The sequence below is a fragment of the Talpa occidentalis genome, unplaced genomic scaffold (genome assembly GCF_014898055.3).
Source record: "Talpa occidentalis isolate TD23 unplaced genomic scaffold, MPIMG_talOcc4v2.1 talOcc4.3, whole genome shotgun sequence".
NCBI classification, from domain to species: Eukaryota; Metazoa; Chordata; class Mammalia; order Eulipotyphla; family Talpidae; genus Talpa; species Talpa occidentalis.
In genome coordinates this window covers 79,932,283-79,951,201 of record NW_023603184.1, presented here as the reverse complement: position 1 = coordinate 79,951,201, position 18,919 = coordinate 79,932,283, and the positions used below count along the sequence as shown (strand labels likewise).

At 36.6% G+C, this 18,919-nt stretch overlaps 1 protein-coding gene across 8 annotated transcripts in view; it reads left to right on the top strand.

Annotated features, from left to right (window-relative positions):
• The window catches only part of GTDC1 (glycosyltransferase like domain containing 1), a 352,060-nt gene that overhangs the window by 43,007 nt on the left and 290,134 nt on the right, over positions 1-18,919 (top strand). For 2 of the 8 annotated variants that reach the window (XM_054699708.1, XM_054699709.1), the window contains exon 2: positions 2,345-2,390. The exons of 5 other annotated variants lie outside the window; for them this stretch is intronic. In XM_054699708.1, coding sequence (XP_054555683.1) covers positions 2,388-2,390 — 3 coding nt within the window. In that variant the 5' untranslated portion in view covers positions 2,345-2,387. Of the gene's footprint in view, positions 1-2,344; positions 2,391-11,669; positions 11,742-18,919 lie in introns of all 8 variants that reach the window. One more of the 8 variants, XM_054699710.1, reaches the window with a different exon arrangement.

Genomic DNA, 18,919 nt, shown 5'->3' with positions numbered 1-18,919 from the left:
CATAACTCACACTCTGATGGATATTGCTGACAGTTCTCAGACCTCCATTTCACATCATTACCCCTCACCGAGGCTATAGTCCTGAACTTCTGTCTGCTTTCAGTTGGTGTCCTTTGCTTTAGAAGAGAGCTTTCTTAATCTTTCAGATACAATATTTCAGTCTTTGTAAGTTTGTTTTAAAGAAGCATTTTCTTATATCTTGACATTGTTTTATTTCACTTCCCTCATCTCCCAACTCTAATATCCTTGAGTCTTTCTTAAAAATATTCCTTAAATTTATCCCATCTTAATTTCATTATCTTCTCCAAAGTACCTTACAGTCTATGAAAAACTTTCAAATATATATGTATTTATGTTTAAAGTAACTAATATAATAAACTTGTAAAATAGGAAGAGTAGAGTTTATTATACTAATTTGCAGGTCAGGAAATATGTACTGAGGAAGTGACCTATTGAGGTATTGTTGTTGCTGGTTTAGGGAGGAGATGTTAGTGAAACCAAGGTATTTTGATTTCAGGTCTCTACCTGTGTCCAAATCAAGTGACTGTAATTTCCTGTTAAATGTTCTTTCAGTTTCCAGTCTCCTTTAATTCACTTTACAGTGCTATATTAATGTCTGTAAAACCAATCATAGTAGCAGCTATGAGATTGGTACAGTGTCTCAGTCGCTGTGCTAGATAATATTTAATCCTTGAACTGCTGTGCAAGGTAAATATTGTTATCCCCACTTAATAGACAAATAAATTAGGCTTACAAAAATGAAATAACTTGCTCGTCATGATATATGAGGGAGTAGGGGTGGTGTAGAGACTCAAACTCTGGCTCCTGACTTCAGGTTTTTTTTACAACCACATTCTGCCATTTATCAAATCCTTGTTGTTAACTCTTCTTTCTAAGAACGTACTGTGACTTCCTTTAGCTTGCTTAATCCCCTTTGTACCCCTTTATTGACCTTTCGGGATCTTCAATAACTTGTTCATGAGTTTATTTTCCATCATTTTCTCCAATAACCCTCCACAGTGAACCCATTATTCTTGACCTAGTTCTCTTTTTCACACTGACTTTAGCTAGTCTCACTTTTTCACCTTACTAATTTTTTCCATTTTCCCCTGTATGGAATGATTTTACCTCAATCTGTGAGCTATCCTCAGTCAGCTGTTTACCTTCTCCTTTTTCCAGTATTCATAGTACCATAAATGGAGTTGTTAAGATAGATCAATACATGGATTTTGTTGGGGAGGTCACTGGGTAATGGAGGGCCAGGTTGGTCTGGTTTGTGAGTGCTAACGGAGGGAGGTATGCATGGCAGCTGCTATGGTAGCACTCAAGAGGATGTGATTAATTTTGCCTGAGTGGTTGGTGAAGATGTGACAGACAAACTGAGCTGTCGCCTTAAAGGAGGAGCAGGAGTTCTCTATGTGTAGAAGGAGTGGGTAGAAGATATTCTAGAAAGAGGAAATATTATATGAATAGAGGAATGAAATCACAAATACGTATGCCATATGTTGTACTGTGAACATTAAAGACATTTGATGCAGGCTATGCAAAGCTGTATGTTGTTGCCAATGAGCCTCTAGTGACTGGATTTTCCTTTGTGGAGTCATTGTAGTCCAGGGTCTGGGATTTGACTTTAGGTACCTGTTTTGCTGATTCCTTTATTTACTGATTTACCTGGTTACCTTACTCATGCTCTTAGAAACTGAATACAGAAATCTATATATGTTCATGTGTTTATAAATTTATTAATTTCCAACAAGAAATACAACTGTCAAGCAGATTGCGTTGCTTGATTTGGCAGAACTGTACCTTATCTCCCTGTAGGCAGACTTCTTGGGAAGCCAAGTTGTTAATATGGAGGTCAGTTGATGATTGAGAAGTACAGCTGTCAACTTTGTCCAACATTTCTGACCAGTGCACTCTCTCTCTTCTGGCAAGAAATGGGGGAAGCCATATTGGCAGAGACCACCTCATGAGTATTGAAAGAGAACCAGGAGGAATATTTGTTTGAAGAAGTATCTTTCAGTTCAGTTAGCTTGAGACTCTTACCCACTTTAGGAATGGCTTTGCCAAGGAAACCATATTATTCTAGTCAACTTAGCCAAGACTTCCTCTCCTGTGGCTTAGCTTGATCTTGTGAATTTTTGCCTACGTGACTTCTCTGATTCCTTTGCTGACTTCTTAGCTCACCCTTACCCCCACTTCCCCTGCCTTCTGTTTGATGCTTTTTCCCTTTAGATGTGTTGAGACATTCTGTTAGGTTACAGAGAAATCTTAAGAGCTAGAGAAGCAAGGGAAGGGGGTGGATTTTCATATCTGTTTTGATCTATCTTGTTTTTATTTTCAGTCTCCAGCCCCTATTTGCAACCATTTGGGACCAAAATCAGGGAATGGTGAGTAGCTCTCTGAATCTGAATATGAGATTTATTGGTGGTGAAATATGGGAGATGAGACTAGAGAGGAAAATTGGGATCAGACTGGTGCCATACTATTGATAAAGAGTTTTAATTTCAAAGTCTTCTCAATTCAGCTCTTCTGTCTTCTGTAAATCCACCCCCCTTTTCTTTTTTCTAGCTTTTGCATTTTTGTTATATCAAACTGTTAATCTTACTATAGAATGTATAGTAATGACTCTCCTTAAGACATCTTAAGATCTGTAAGAGATTTTATTTATAGCGTCTATGTTCTGACAGGATAAATATTAAGCGATATTATCTGAATTTTAAACATGAGGTGCTTGAGAGCTTAAGTTCTGCTTCTTACTGACTCTTATCTTGCTTCCTTAGTCCAGGCTATTTCCACATCTTCCTCTTTTATCCTCCAGTTTTCTTAGACAAGGTTTTACCTTTTGTACTATTGTGTAATTTTTTTTTTATCATGGTGTTTATGTGATATACATGAATAGTTCTCTTACTAATCGATCATCTTGTATCCCTCTCTTTTCTCTTTAGGAAGCTTTCCAGTTCCTTATATTTAGGTGGGCCTCCTACTTAAAGCTTTTGCATCTTATAATGCTTAGCCTCATTGAATTTCAAGCAATATTTAAATAATAAAATGCCATTTTAGAACCTGAAAGTGTCTTCCTCTAGTTCAGTACTCTCATTTTCTCCATGAGGAAACTGAGATCTGGGCAGTTGTGATTCTCCCTTGAGCCCATGACTAGTACATGGCCAGATCCCAAATATAGTCATGTCAGGTCCAGCCACCTCTGCATGACACACACTTGTTCCCTGTTTGGCTGACAGATATATTCCACAGAGATGAAAGGAACCATCAAAGATCACCTGTACGTGCTTATAGTCTCTAAAACCACTATATTAACACTTCAATTAGCAACTCTTTTTGTTAGCACTAGGAAGAGTATAGTTTTGAATGTTTTAGGTTAAAACCTTATTGTGTTAGGTTAAAAACCAAGTGAAAGAGGGACACTGGGAATGGAGCTCACACGTGCAGGAGTGTTGCATGCATCACCCTGTTTGCTGTCACAGGTCTGTGAACCAGTTGAAGGTTGTACACATTTTGCTGATGAAGAAGCTGAGACTCAAGAGGTGAAGCAATTTTAAAAATAGAACTGGAAGATGTGGGTTTGAACCAAGGTCTACATGACTACAAAGACTATGTTCTTTGAATCATGCTTCATTGTTACAGTGTCTGGCTAAAGCGCTTAAGAATAGCAACTTTAGCTTAAAACCTGATCTTCCAATGAGGAGCAGTGCAGCAGCCAGGCCCATGTGTCTGTGGCACTAGTGGAGAATGTTGGGTGACAGTACCTGACGCACTAAATAATTTCACATTTCCTAACCATGGCTGGTGGCTTTTATTTGTGACCTTTTATGTATGTGTCTTGTGTCATTGTTCCAATTTCCATTTTGTAGGAAAACATCACCATGTTATAAGCCCACATGTCTCATTCTTGCTTCCACTTTACAACCTCACTTTTCATTATGCTCATGCTCCTTCTTTCTCCTTCCTTGTCTCACTCCGCTCTCTTCTTGGTATGGAGAGATCTTTAGATGTACTTGTATCAAAGGTACTTGAAATAAATCAACTTCATTCCCCTGCCCCCACCACTTTCTTCTTTGTTGGTATTAATAATCATAATCACAAAATAAAAAGGTGATATATAACCACATTATTTGTCTTCCCTAGAATAACACTTTCCAAATGGCAGGGTATATGAAATTCATAACTTATATAATGTTCATCATTCATATTTATAAAATCTGTGTTTTGGTGCTAGATGTACTTACTTCAAGTTTTAAAGAATGGTTTTAAAATACTTTTGAATCATATCCCTAAGAGCTTTCAACACTGTATAAATAGTATACTTCTTAGCATTTCCTTTTTGCATACCTGCAGTTTGCATCATCTTTGAGAATGTTTACCACCTTTTTTTTCAAGGCATATGGGGAGACTCAGCCAACAAATGTCATTATATATGTGGGTTTCTAAAAGCAACTGGGGAAGTAATGTTTAACCTTTTCAAAGTGTTATTATCTGGGCTTTCCCCTTTCCAGAGCTAAAACAGATGTAAACCAAGATGTGAATCAATGTACATATTTTTGAATATTTATCTCTATTTGGGTTTTGCCAGTGATCATTTTTGTTTAAATTTCATACCCACCTTCTCAAAATTTAGAATGTTTCTGATAAATAGTTTACTGTAAGCTGGTGACTTTCATCACTTTGCTTGTTCAGTTAAATTCTTATAGATTGTTCCTTAAAAAGAACAACACAGTTGTCAGATGAAGAATTAGAGCTATGTCATTTGATTAAATGTGCTCATAGGGGAAAATATGCTAAGAAGGCATTAGAATTTCCCTTTTATGCCAAAAAGTCCATTAGACTGGTAGGCTGTGGAGAGGGAGGTAACTCAGGGGAATATTCTGAGGTAGAAGGTATTGGATAACAAGAAAACAGAGTGAAAGAGGTTAGTTTTTCCTAGCATGGGAAATAAATAAGTGGAAGGGCTTTTCTAAGTAGACGGACTCCAATCCTATACAACTATGTTGAAATGCATTTTTGCTTCAAGACTGGGACAAGAAGACACCACCCTAAAAAAAAAAAAAAAAACAAAAAACTACCTGCTATATTGCAAAAAAATTTTATAGACTAAGAAAGAATTAAAATGTTTAGTGGTATTTGTGCTTTTTTCTTTTAGGTTTTAAATTTCATATGATCAGTGCCTTTTAATAGAATATTATGTGTTTTATATTTGCTTTATAATTATCTACTCCAAACTTTCTCTTATTAAATTTGTGAAGTTAGGATAATTTAATGCCTTTTATTTCTTCTACATAGTGGGTACTAGACAGTTATTGGTTGAATAAATGAGTGAATAAATGACTGAATAAGTACAGAAATACGTGGAGGCAGATGTGATTTGCTATTATGAGTTAGATTCATGATTTCTATGTTGTTGCCCTACCAAGTTCTTAAAATACAGATTTGCATTAAATGATAATGTACTCAGTCCATAAAACTCATGATAAAAAAGCAGTAAGAAAAGATTGAAGAAATTTTAAAAAGCTAATCCTACTATACATAAATAATCATTATAATTTGGAGTATCATTTCAGGCATTTTTTTCTCCCTTTCAAAGCACAAACACTCATATCTCCCCCCTCCCCCACATATAATTATAGACAGAAATAAGGGAAAAACTATAAAGATAGCATCATCCTACATACTGTTTTTATTTAAATAAAAGTAATATTATGTGATGTTAACAGAAGTCAATGCAATTAAACAAAAACCAAAGGAATTACAGTAATTAAATAAATGATCATTTGCAATGAGAAATTCTTAAATGATTTCACTAAGTTTGAAAAGTTATGGAATTAGTAAAGATCAGGATCATTATATTAAAAATTTACTATATATATTATCATTCACCTGCTATGAAAACTAAAAAAAAATGTATTTTCTATTCTAGTCCTTATTTTTATTAGTTATGTTAAATTTGTACCTTGTTAAGCCATGTAACATTTTATATTCTATTTTGTCACTTATTTTTACAGTAGTTTAGTCTCATTTTTATATATAAGACCATTCAATGCTTATTATCTTCTCTTTTATCATTGCAAATGGTCTTGGGAAGTGATCCCTGGTAAAATTCCATCCTTGGGCACTGATGCCCCCAAACAAGTACTACAATTTTTTGCTAAGGAGAATGAATTTATCTTTAGCCAGCAGATTAAGAAATTGCGTCCAGTAGAATAAAATCAAGTTTTGTTTTATGCAACTTGATTATAAAATAATAGCTTTGTTTTCATTTAAGTATAGTTCTCGAAATGTAAGAGTATTACTGTCTTTTAGTTGTATATTTAAAAAAGATTGGTGGATTATTTGTGCCCAAGCAGCAAACTTTGTATTGCCTGGTCATTCTCAAAAGGAGTCAGTAATAATTCCAGTCAGGTCCATAAAAGCAGAAGTAAAGCGCCCATTTCCAAGGACAGCCTGAGTCTATGGTGCATGCTGCTTTTAGTATATTTGCTGAGATCCATGACTGCAGTCCTATTTCTGGATGAACCAAAATGAAAGGACCCCATTTCTTTGGGGATACCTGTAGGAAACATTCTTCTCAGTTTGTACTATGAGAATATATTGTCTTGTTTAATTTTCCTTTTTTGCACTGATAATAGATGGCACTAAAGCAGCCTTGTATTTTTATCATACTCTATAAAGATGGCTTTTCTCTCTAAAGAGCCATTCTTTTAGAGGATCAAGAACCTCTTCCAGCTTCATCCTGTAAAAATTAATCTAGTCCTTTATACCAACACAGCTGTCCATACTTTTTTTTTTTTTTAAGATTTATTTATTTATACAAGCACTGGGTACAGTCAGAAGCGCCGGAGGGTGAGAGAATTCACCAGTCAGAGCGGAGAGCAGAGCAGGCAGACTGACGAAGTACACTGCTGAGGGGAGCAGCGGGCGGCAGGAGCGGTCCGTGCGCCATGTGGGACCCTCATCCGGCGGCTGGGGACCGAACTGGCACTGCAGAGGCTGAGGGCAGACTCTCAACCCAGCGCTCAACCGCTGCACCACTGGGGAGGCCCCAGATATCCATACTTTAATGGAGATTCTTGTGATTCATTTCTTGGCTGGGAGAATTTATTTATTAGTGGTTTTTTTTGTTTGTTTTTAGTGACATGGATACATGTATCTCCTGACATACTATACTGATATGTGTTTATGTATTTCTGTGTGTTTGTGTGTTACTTTTTTTTTTCCCAAGAAGAGTTCATGGTGTTGCATTTCATAATTGAGTGCTTGAAAATGTTCACAGGTTGTTATTTTTACACTTTATGGACAATTTGGATATTATGTAATTGGGTTTCATATCTTTCTTAAAATGCTAAGGACATTGCTGTAACATCTTCAGATAATGGTTCAGATAATGGCTATTGCAGAAAAGTCTAAGTAAGGCCAGTCTTGATTTTATACACACAAATGCACACACAGACAAACATTGAAATTGTTTTCTCTTTCTTTTAAATTCTATAATCACTATAAGTCATATAAATAGGACTTAATATTAATTGTTTTGACTTCAGCTTTCTGAAATATTTTCCTTAAGTATGTCCTTCTTGCCCCACTCCCCTCCCAGCATTTATGAAAAGTTTTCTTCTGTTATATTACTTCCGTTTTATTTTTTCTGTTCCACTTTGTTTCTTTTCTTACAGGAATATTAGATGTGTATTGTTTGATTTTCTTTAACTTTCTCTGTTTATCATCTCATCTTATTATATTTAAAAAAATTCATTTTGTGTACTTTTTCTCTTTATTTCAGCACTGAGTGGTCTGGTTTTTTGTTGTTGTTGCTTCTTTTTGGTGGCCTTAATTTTTTTTTTTCATCTAATGCTTTTTCTTAGCCTGCCAATTTATCATTTCCTTTAGTTGTCTTATATTTTCTGGGATATTTAATAATTTTCTCTGAGTCCTTTTACTTTAAGGTAGCCCACATCTGAGTAATTTCTTTTAAGGGTGATATTACTTGTGAGTCCTCCTTCTGTTTCCTGAGACAATTTTCTTCATCTGTCTTTCTGTTTATATTCCTCCACCCTACCTCTCAGTTGTTCTGTATAAATTCTTTGCTGATTCCTTGCTGCTTCATACTCACTTTTGAGTGGGTTCAAGTCCATTAAGAATAGGCATTATCTTAAAAAAGTGTGAGGTTGGATTTAAGTATTGAATGGTAGGGAGAGGGGATACATGACATCAGTTTGCACTTCCATTTGGATTTCTAATGTTAAACATTCCTTTACCCAATGTCTTCTCTCACTTTGTAGTGCTGTGAAGGTCTTTGTGACTTTGGGGTCCTGTGAGTCATAGGTGTTTGTGTAGGTTTGGTAATAAATACCTTCCTTCTCTTTCACCTCATTTAGCAGTCTTTCTGTGTTAGGAGGCTAGGCCATTGACAACAAAAATGTCATGTTGGTTTTTCCGCTCTTCTTCTGTGGTAAAGACATGATTTTCTGGGGAAATCTTTCTTAATCTCTCCCAGGTAGGTACTTAAACATCTTTAATCTGAGTTTACTTGAATGGGATCCTGCCAGAGATCCTGGTGGGGGGTGGTGGTGGTGGTAATTGCTTCTCAGCATTATGGCTCATTTTGTTTCCAGATATATAATTTGGCAGACTTTTTTCTTTTTTCTTTTTTTTGTAAGTTTGTGGTTTGTGGTTGTGGCTGTCTTTGTTTCATTGATGATGAGGTAGACATTAGTTTTTGTTCTTTTAGGTTTTTTTTTATTTTCAGTTTCTGGAGTAAAGGTTGGGGCAACATTATCTTCTTTCTGTCACCTCTATTATTTTATTTGCTATTTCTGCTGATTCTGCTATGCTCTCTCCTTCCCTTCCTCCATCCCTCTTTATAGTCCTATCATTCTTTTTACTGCCTACCTCTTAAATTAGGAGCATTTCTAAAACCCTATTTTCAGTCTGTTTTCTCTAGCTTAATTTTCTCTTTTTGAGTGACTTCATCTGATCATGTACTTTTTTTTTTTTTTTTGAGGCATGTTTTATTTATTTATTTGTTTGTTTGTTTTGTTTGTTTTGTTTATACATGCACTGGGTACAGTCAGAAGCGCGGGAGGGTGAGAGAATTCACCAGAGCCAGAGCAGGGAGCAGAGCAGGCAGAAGGACCAAAGTACACTGCTGAGGGAAGCAGCGGGCGGCAGGAGAGATCTGCGCGCCATGTGGGACCCTCCTCTGGTGGCCGGGGAGCAGCCGGGGATCGAACCGGCGCTGCAGAGGCTGCGGGCAGCTTCGCAACCCAGCGCTCAACCGCTGCGCCACCGGGGAGGCCCCTGATCATGTGCTATTAACCTTCACCTCCAGCATGATGATTTGTAGAAATGATATAACAGAATATCAGTCTGGTCTTGATTACTCCTAAGCCCTATTAATCAGATATTGACAGCTTTTCAAAATTCATCTCCAAAATGAAATGAGCTTCTTTTTACTGCCCCATTTAATGGAAACTTTGTTCTCCTTAATTATTAAGCTTAAAATTAAATTAATATACATATTATTTTTCTTTTTTCATGCTTCTCCTAACTAGTCAGACATACAACTCAACAACAAAAAATCCCAATCAAAAAAATGGGCAGAAGAGATAAATATGTAAGTAAATATTTCTCCAAAGAAGACAGAGATGACCAACAGGTGCATGAAAAATGTACATCATCACTTATCATCAGCAAACCAAAATCATAGTGAAATGAGCGATCACTTCATATCTATTAGAATGGCCTATATCAAAAAGCCCAGTGAGTGCAAGGGTATAGACATCATGCACTGTTGGTGGGAATGTAGATTGGTCCAATCTCTATGGAAAACAGTACGGAGGTTTCTGAAATATTAATAGATCTAGTATATGATTCAGTAATTCCATTCCTATGTATTTATCCAAAGAATATGAAAACACTAATTCAGAAAGATAAATGCACTCAAATGTTCAATGTAGCACTATTTACAATAGCAAAATTATAGAAACAGACTAAGTACCCAAAGACAGATGAGTGACTAAAGAAGATGTGGGGTTTATATACACAACAGAATACTACTCTTATAACAGAGAAACTCTTGCCTTTTGTGACAACATGGATAGAACTGGGGGGGATTATGTTAAGAGAAGTAAGTCGGAAGAAGACAGAAAAATACTGGAAGATTTTACTCAAGTGTGTAAAATAAAGAAACACAGCAAAGAATGGAGAACCAAATCAAGACAAATCCTTGGCCCCTGAGTGCAGAACTGAGGCCACCAGATGGGTCCCAGTGGATTGTGGTAGAAGATTATTTGTACTTGCTAGTGGCCATGATGTAGTAATGTACATTTGAAAAGATGTGAACCTATACTTCTAAAACATATATGGTGTTAATGAACCAACCTTACCTCAAAAAACAAAATATTATTGCCATAATTCAATAATTTTGGGTAGCTTCTTGTGAAGCTAGTGGTTAAAAAAAAAAACTGGTTAAAAAAAAACCTTCATGTTAGAATTTAAGTTTTTTTTGAAACTAGATGTCTAAACTTGCTTAATTTTTATGTGACACATTTAAATTATTAACTTCTTAACAACTGAGAGGCATGTAGGCATAATTTTTTTCATATATTGGGAGATAAAGCAATAAATGTCAAGAGAGTGAATGAAGAATTTAATTGCGTCTAATATGTTAAAACCCTGGATTTGACATGTATTGGGAAACTTCAGTTGCTTTGGTGCATGAGTTTCTTTATATGCCTTAGGTACATGATTGTTTGAAAGTTTGATTGTAAAACAGAAGCTGTCATTGTAAAACTTAAGAGTTTGAGGGCCTCCCCGGTGGCGCAGTGATTAAGCGTTGGGTTGCGAAGCTGCCTGCAGCCTCTGCAGCGCCGGTTTGATCCCCGGCTGTCCCCCCGGCCACCGGAGGAGGGTCCCACATGGCGCGCAGACTTCTCCTGCCGCCTGCTGCTCCCCTCAGCAGTGTACTTCGGTCCTTCTGCCTGCTCTGCTCCCCGCTCTGGCTCTGGTGAATTCGCTCACCCTCCTGCGCTTCTGACTGTACCCAGTGTTTGTATGTATAAATAAACAAACAAACAAATAAATAAATAAATCTTTTTTTAAAAAAAAAACAACTTAAGAGTTTGACAGTATGAATGGCCCCTCAATATGGAAAAGTTGTTGAATTTCTTAGAAAAGCACAAATCATAAATTTCTTTTGGAGAAAAATACTTTTGAAAGGATTTGACATGTTTTACGGAAATGGTAGATTGTTTTATATATATGGAGAGCCATTGTGTTACATGTCTATATTAAAACGCACAGGAGGGCCTCCCTGGTGGCTAAAGGGGTTAAGTCTCAGCCCTATGAAGCTGTCCACAGCCAGTGCAGCACTAATTCCATCCCTGGCCAGGGAGCTGACCCACATGGTGCAGCAGACCTTTCCAGTCTCACCCACTGCTCCCCTCAGCAGTGTATTTCAGATCTGCCTGTTCTGCTCCCTACTCTGTCTCTGGTGAATCCTCTCACCTTCCCGCACCTCTGGCCTATACCACAGTCCTTGTATGCATAAATAAATAAAAATAAATCTTTAAAAAAACACACACACATGGGAGATCTGCGCTTTATTTTGGAAAGAACTTGCTTTATGCCATTAATTAAAAAGAAATCTTTTATATTCACAGCAAAATGGAGTGGAAAGTACATAGTGTTCATCTTCCCTCAACTTTCCCTACCATCAGATCTCCATCAGAGTGGTAAATTTTTACAGTTGATGAACTAACACTGATGCCTTGTTATCAGTATAAGTCTTTACTTTAAACTGGATTTCAGTCTTTGTGTTAGATTTTCTCCGCGTTTTAAACAAATGTATAGTGATTGATGTGTCTGCTCTTACAGTATCATATAGAATTGTTTCACTGCTCAAGGCCTCCCTTAAATCATCTATTCACCCCTTCCTCCCTCTCTCCTGTGGAACCACTGGCAACCAGTGATGTTTTTATTGTCTCTGTAGTTTGTCTTGTCCTTTATGTCAGGTAGTTGGGATATATGGTAATGTGATCTTTTCATACTGATTTTATTCATTTAACAGTATACATGTAAGGTTCTTCCATGTCTTTTAGTGGACTTGTAGCTTATTATTATTATTATTATTATTTTAGTATTAAATATATTCCATTGTATATATGTACCAAAGTACTTTTATCCAGTCATTCTTTGAAGACCATTTTGTCTGCTTCCAACTTTTGGAAGTTCTGAATAAAGCTGCTATGAACATTTGTGTGCAGGGTTTTGTGTGCCTCTAAGTTGTTAATTCATTTGAATAAATAGCAAGGAGAATGAATTTTGGATTGTAGGGTAAGAGTCTGTTTAGTTTTGTAAGAAATTGCCAAATTGTTTTCCAAAGTGGCTGTGTGCTTTTGCAGTCCCACCAAAAATGAATGAGAATTCCTGTTGGTTCACATCCTCCTCAGTGTTTGCTATTGTCAGTATTTTGGATTTTAGTCATTCTAGTAAGTATGTAGTGTATTACATTGTTTTAATTTGTTATTCCCTAGTGGCATATGATGTTGAACATTTTCATTTGCTTATTTGCCATCAGTATGTCATCTTTGGTGAAATGTCTGTTCAGATGTTTTGCACATTTTTCATTAGGGTTGTTTTCTTTTTGTAGATTTTTAAGAGTTCTTTGTATATCTTGGATGAGTCCTTTATTAGAAGTATCTTTTGTAATTTTTTACCCATCTATTGGGTTGTCTTCTTATTTTTCTTTCTTTCTTTTTTTATTATTTTTTCTCATATTCTTTATTATTTTCATTTTCTTTTTTTAGATTTATTTTATTTATACAAGAGCCAGGGTACACGCCAGATGCGTGGGAGGGCGAGAGGATTCACCAGAGACAGAGCTGGGAACAGAACAGGCAGACTGATGAAATACACTGCTGAGGGGAGCAGTGGAGAGGCAGGAGAGGTCTGCTCCCCATGTGGGTTGCTCCAAGGCCGGTGGGGATTGAACTGGTACTGCAGAGGCTGCGGACAGCTTCACAGCACTGTGTTTAACCACCTGCGCCACCAGGGTGACCCCTGTCTTCTTATTTTTCTTAACAACACCTTGCAGAGCAAAAGTTTTTAACTTCAATGAAGTTCAACTTATTAAATTATTATTACTTTTTAAATCTGGAGCATGCCTTTGCTGTGATAGCTTAAAAGTCATGGTCAAACCAAAGCACAGCTCTTATATTATCTTCTAGGTGTTCTATAGTTTTGCATTTATATTTAGATCTATGATCCATTTAAGTTCCTTTTTATGAAGGTGTAAGGTCTGTGTCTAGGTTTAATTTTTTTAATGTAGATGTCCAGTTGTTCCATCACTATCTGTTGAAAAAACTATCCTTCATTGAATTGCATTTTTTTCCTTTGTCAAAGATCAGTTGACTGTTATTTGTGTAAGTCTATTTCTGGGCTCTCTATTCTGTTCCTTTGATCTAATTGTCTGTTCTTTCGCCAGTACCACACTGTTTTGATTACTATACAATTAATTTTTAACTAATTATTATTAAACTGCTTAAGTGTTTTTATTAAGATTTGTGAAGCAGTTTTCTTAAATGAAGTTATGAAAAAGTATTCATCTTCTAAAATAACATTGTTCAGTATGAGAAATCAAGATAGCTATTTTTTTGTTTTTTCTCTAACTGGTTCCTTTTTAGTATCAATAAATAAGTGATGATTGTCTTAAGTATTTCATGGTGTAAATCCATGAAAAAAATAATGCTTTAATTTGTGAAATAGGCTAGGTCTTACAGGATGCTTCTAAATACATGGCACTTTGTTTCTTTTGCCTAAAGACTATCTCATGAGAAAAACTAACCAGTTATATAAGATAATATGTAGTAAATTCCAGCATTGGTGGTAGTGCATTGCACTCTGTTGCTATGACTGGGACTACAAAATAATGTATTACTCAGCTACTTTTTACTCATGACATCTCTAGCCTTGTGTGACAGAAACACGATAAATTTACAATAAAATTTCTTAGATGATTGGAATGATGATCAACTATGACCAACTGTTAGGAGTGTATTTTTTATGTCGACATTATTGTGTTACCTATCATTTATTTACAATAATCTGTAACTAGTTTTAGTGGAACTGTCATGAGTTCTGACAAAAGCATATAGCTATGTAACTATCATCACAATTATGACTTGGAACATTTCTATCACCCCAGAAGTTCTGTTGTGATTTCTTGAAGTCAACCCCTAATCTCTGCTTCCAAGTAATTGCTGTTCTATGTTCTGTATTATACTTTGGTTTGTGTTCTCTATAACTCTTCGGAGTGTTTTCCTTAATGTAGAAGCTATATTCTGGAAAAAAATAAAGGAAGATAGATTGTAAAATGAACCATGTTTCATTATATTAATATTTTCAAGATGCTCAAATAAATTTCATTTTTTGCTCTATCTTTTCGTACTTTATTTCCTCTATGTAATAACTTAAATCTATATTGCATGTAACTTACATAAAATCAATAATGGTACATTTTGTAAGGCAAGTTGTTCTTTATCCTTTTGTAGTTAAATTGTTACCTAACTTGTTTGTTTTTAAAAGTTGATAAACAATTTAGGAGATGAAAGTCTATACATTCTATTGTTATTATTAGAATTAAATTAATTCCTTATTCTGCACTTGTCACTCAGTAGTTCAAATTTGCTCTGTAAAAGGTCTTTTGCCTTGTCCTTACACTCCCCTGCTCAGACCTCTGGGGATCAGAGCATAAGGGTGGATAAAATAGCTCTTTACTTCATAACATTCTATTCTTTGTGAATCCTTTTACTCATACATGGCCTATTCTGAAAGCATTCTAAAAAGTGAGGGTTGATCTCATGGAGATAATAGTCTCACTACGATAAAATACTAGAATTTCTTTAATGACTTTTTATTACATGTACTGAATGCTTACTCCTTTTTAAAGCGAAGAGTTAAGAGTCCCTTACATATTAGAATGAGTTGAGTTTTCTGGTTTTTGCCCAGAAAATTTCTGTTTCTAGAATTTGGGCTGCTTCATTTATTAGGAATTTGAAACTAGTTCTAAAAATAACCGTGAATATTATGATTTTTTTCCCCCATATTTGCTGCAGTAAACTCTTAAATATCTCTTGGGTTTGGGAATTGTATACTTGCATAAAGACAAACAATGCTAATTTTATTTTTAACTCAGCTGTAGTAATACTTTGGATAACTGATGTTCTACTAGCGAAATTCTTAAGTAACTAATCCTCTGCAATGATAAATTTGCATACAGTAAGAAACCCTGAAGATACATATTTAAACACTCTCTGAAGCTATCAGATATAAGAAAAAATATTTTGGAAGTTAATTTGAGACTTACATATCTGTGGGATGGGACTAAGGAGCAATCAATCAGATTTATAGTGTTTGTGATTGCTATCCTTCTCAAAACTAGTCACTCAATTTATATGTATTTTTTTAAAGTAACGTTTATTTTTATTTATTTATTTTTTTAAAGATTTATTTATTTATACAACCACTGGGTACAGTCAGAAGCGCGGGAGGGTGAGAGAATTCACCATGCCAGAGTGGGGAGCAGAGCAGGCAGAAGGACCAAAGTACACTGCTGAGGGGAGCAGCGGGTGGCAGGAGAGGTCTGTGCGCCATGTGGGACCCTCCTCTGTTGGCCGGGATGCAGCAGGGGATGGAACAGGCCCAGCGCTCAACCGCTGGGCCACCAGGGAGGCCCTTTAAGTAATGTTTAGAACATTTTTAGGATTTTTCATTTGGGGGGATGGTTTTCAGAACAGGCGTTTTCCATTCAGTCTGTACTTTGAAGGTATACCCATGAGCCTGTCTTTAGCATGTTATATCCAGTGTGAGAACAGGCATGAGCAGTTACCTGTGTTATAAGACAGACAACTCAAATGTTCCTATGATGGTACATACACAGTAGAGAGAGAAAAAATAATTTTGGCTTGAATGTTGGGAAGCTTCATCAAGTGACTTTAAATACAGTGATGAGTTGCATTCATTTTAGAATTATTTTTTAAAAAGATTTATTTATGCATATAAGAAATGGGGTACAGGTAAGAGGTACAGGGTGTGTGTGTGTGAGAGAGAGGATTCACCAGAGACAGAGTGGGGAACAGAATAGGCAGATCTACTGAAATACACTGCTGCGGGGAGCAGCGGACGAGTCAGGAGAGGTCTGCTGCACCATATGGGTAGCTCCCTGGCCAGCCGGGGATCGACTGGGGATTGAACTCGTGCTACAGAGGTTGCGGACAGCTTCATAGTGCTGTGCTTTAATGCCTTGAGCCACCATGGAGGCCCCTTAAAATTATTTTTTAATACAATTACTATTTACAAGAAAATTTGGAAAATCATAAAAAGAAAAGAGGGAGTTTCTAAAATTATTAATATTTTCATATATTCCATTTTAACTGCATTTTGAGCTGTTATCTTCCACTTTATAATATGAACGTCTCTCCATGTTATTAAATTTTTTTCTGCAATATTATTTAAATTAACTACATAGTCAGTTACCTACATTATAGGTATGCTGTAATTTAACCAGTCACCTAAGTCTGAAGATTTAGATTTTACTGTTACTAAAAGCATTGTTGAAAACATTCTTGTGAATTTGACCATTTTTTTCCTTTAAATGAATTTTAATTTTGTCAAAGTAACACACTCAACGGAGTCTAAATGTCTAATTATTGTAAAGGTCTATTAGAAATAACGGTGGTGGAGCCTGCCTGGTGGTGCAAGGGGTTAAGACGCAACCTATGAAACTCACTGCAACCATTGCAGCACGAGTTCAATTCCGGCCAGGGAGCAACCCACATGGCGCAGCAGACCTCCCCTGACTTGCTCGCTGCTCCCCTCAGTAGTGTATTTCAGTCAATCTGCCTGTTCTGTTCCCCACTCTGTCTCTGTTGAATCCTCTGAACCCTCGCACCTCTGGCCTATATCCCCGTTCTTGTATGCATAAATTAATAAATCTTTAAAAAAAAGAAGAAATAACAGTGGTTTCAACACCTGAAGGGGAATTCCTATACCTCTAAATCACAAACAATGTTGTAAAGCAGTATTTCCTAAATAAAAATAGAAATTACAGTGTTTTCTTGCCCAACCTGTCTTGTCCCCTTTTCCAGAGACAGTTATTTAATCCTTTATTTATTTTAGTTGTTATGTTTCTCCAGATACCTAAATTGGTTTTCTATACATTGCTACCTTTTTTTTTTTTTTAAAAGATTTATTTATTTATTTATTTATTTATTTATTTATTTATTTATTTATACAAGCACTGGGTACAGTCAGAAGCGCGGGAGGGTGAGAGAATTCACCAGAGCCAGAGCGGGGAGCAGAGCAGGCAGAAGGACCGAAGTACACTGCTGAGGGGAGCAGCGGGCGGCAGGAGAGAGGTCTGCGTGCCATGTGGGACCCTCCTCTGGTGGCCGGGGAGCAGCCGGGGATTGAACCGGCACCGCACAGGCTGCGGGCAGCTTCGCAACCCAGCGCTCAACCGCTGCGCCACTGGGGAGGCCCTATACATTGCTACCTTTTGACTCATTTATTTTATACATTGAATGTTGACTTTGTATTATGATCTTTGAGGATTTTTTGCCTTTAGACTACCATCTCTTTTCTGCATATTCCCAAGACTATTAGATAGTAACTTTTGGCTGACTTATTTTTGGTGTTACATTATAGTATACTTTGCAGATATTATTTATAACTGAGCGTCATCATGAATTCTCATGAAAAAGTTCACTTCTGAGCTTTTTATTTTTCATGAAGTTAGTCATGCCTTGTTTTATCATTTGTCTAATTTCTTTGTACCTCTTAATATTTCTGTGTCTTCCAGGAGCTTCTTAGTATAATTTTCCGTAAAGTGAATCACACCAGATAATTTATGTATTTAAATGTTTTTTTCTTGAGTATATTTTCCACGAGATTTCTACCCTCCTTCCATCTCATTTTCTGTATCTGCTTGCTTTCTGTGATTTTCCACTGGGCATAACTAGAAACTCCCTCTGCTTTCCCCTGAATCTCATGTTTTCCTACAGAGTTTTTGTGCTATATATCCTGTAGTAGTTACCTGCAAAAGGGTATGCAAGGGAAGAATACTTTTGTTTTTTCAATTGATTGATATTTTGTTTGAATAATTCGTTTTTTAATTGGAAATCACTCTCCTTCAGGAGTTTTGAAATAATTACTCCATGGTCTTCCTGTTTGCTGTCGCACAGTCCAAAGCCTTTTTGATTTCTTGATTTGACAATGTAAGAAGACTCAGTGGAAGTGGAATGTCTTAGTATAAGGGCATTGTATTTATAAAACTATTACGATGAGAAAGATGAAAAAGGAATTCAAGGTGGAGGGACTGGCAGAGGTTTGTTGACAGTAGCGTGCGTGTCCACTATGTTCAGTGAATGGGGATGTGTATCAGTGGATCTATGTGAGGAGAGTGTGGGATGTACTTGGACTGTGATAGATTGAGGCATGATATGTATGTCCATGGTCTTGAGCTTTGAATTTATTATTTTTTTTTGAAGATTTATTTATTTATTTATACAAGCACTGGGTACAGTCAGAAGTGTGGGAGGGTGAGAGAATTACCAGAGCCAGAGCGGGGAACAGAACAGGCAGACTGACGAAATACACTGCTGAGGGGAGCAGCAAGCGTGGCAGACCTCTCTGCATGCCATGTGGGACCCTCCCTGGAGGCCGGGGATTGAACTGGAGCTTCAGAGGCTGCAGGCAGCTTCGCAGCCCAGGGCTCAACCGCTGCGCCACCAGGGGAGGCCCTGAATTTGTTTTGTAGGCACTATTTCATTCAACTGTCTTCAGTTGTATGAAGCATGATGGTAGACAAAATAGATTGCTCTCCAGTTTACCCTGTTTTTGTGTCTGCACATGC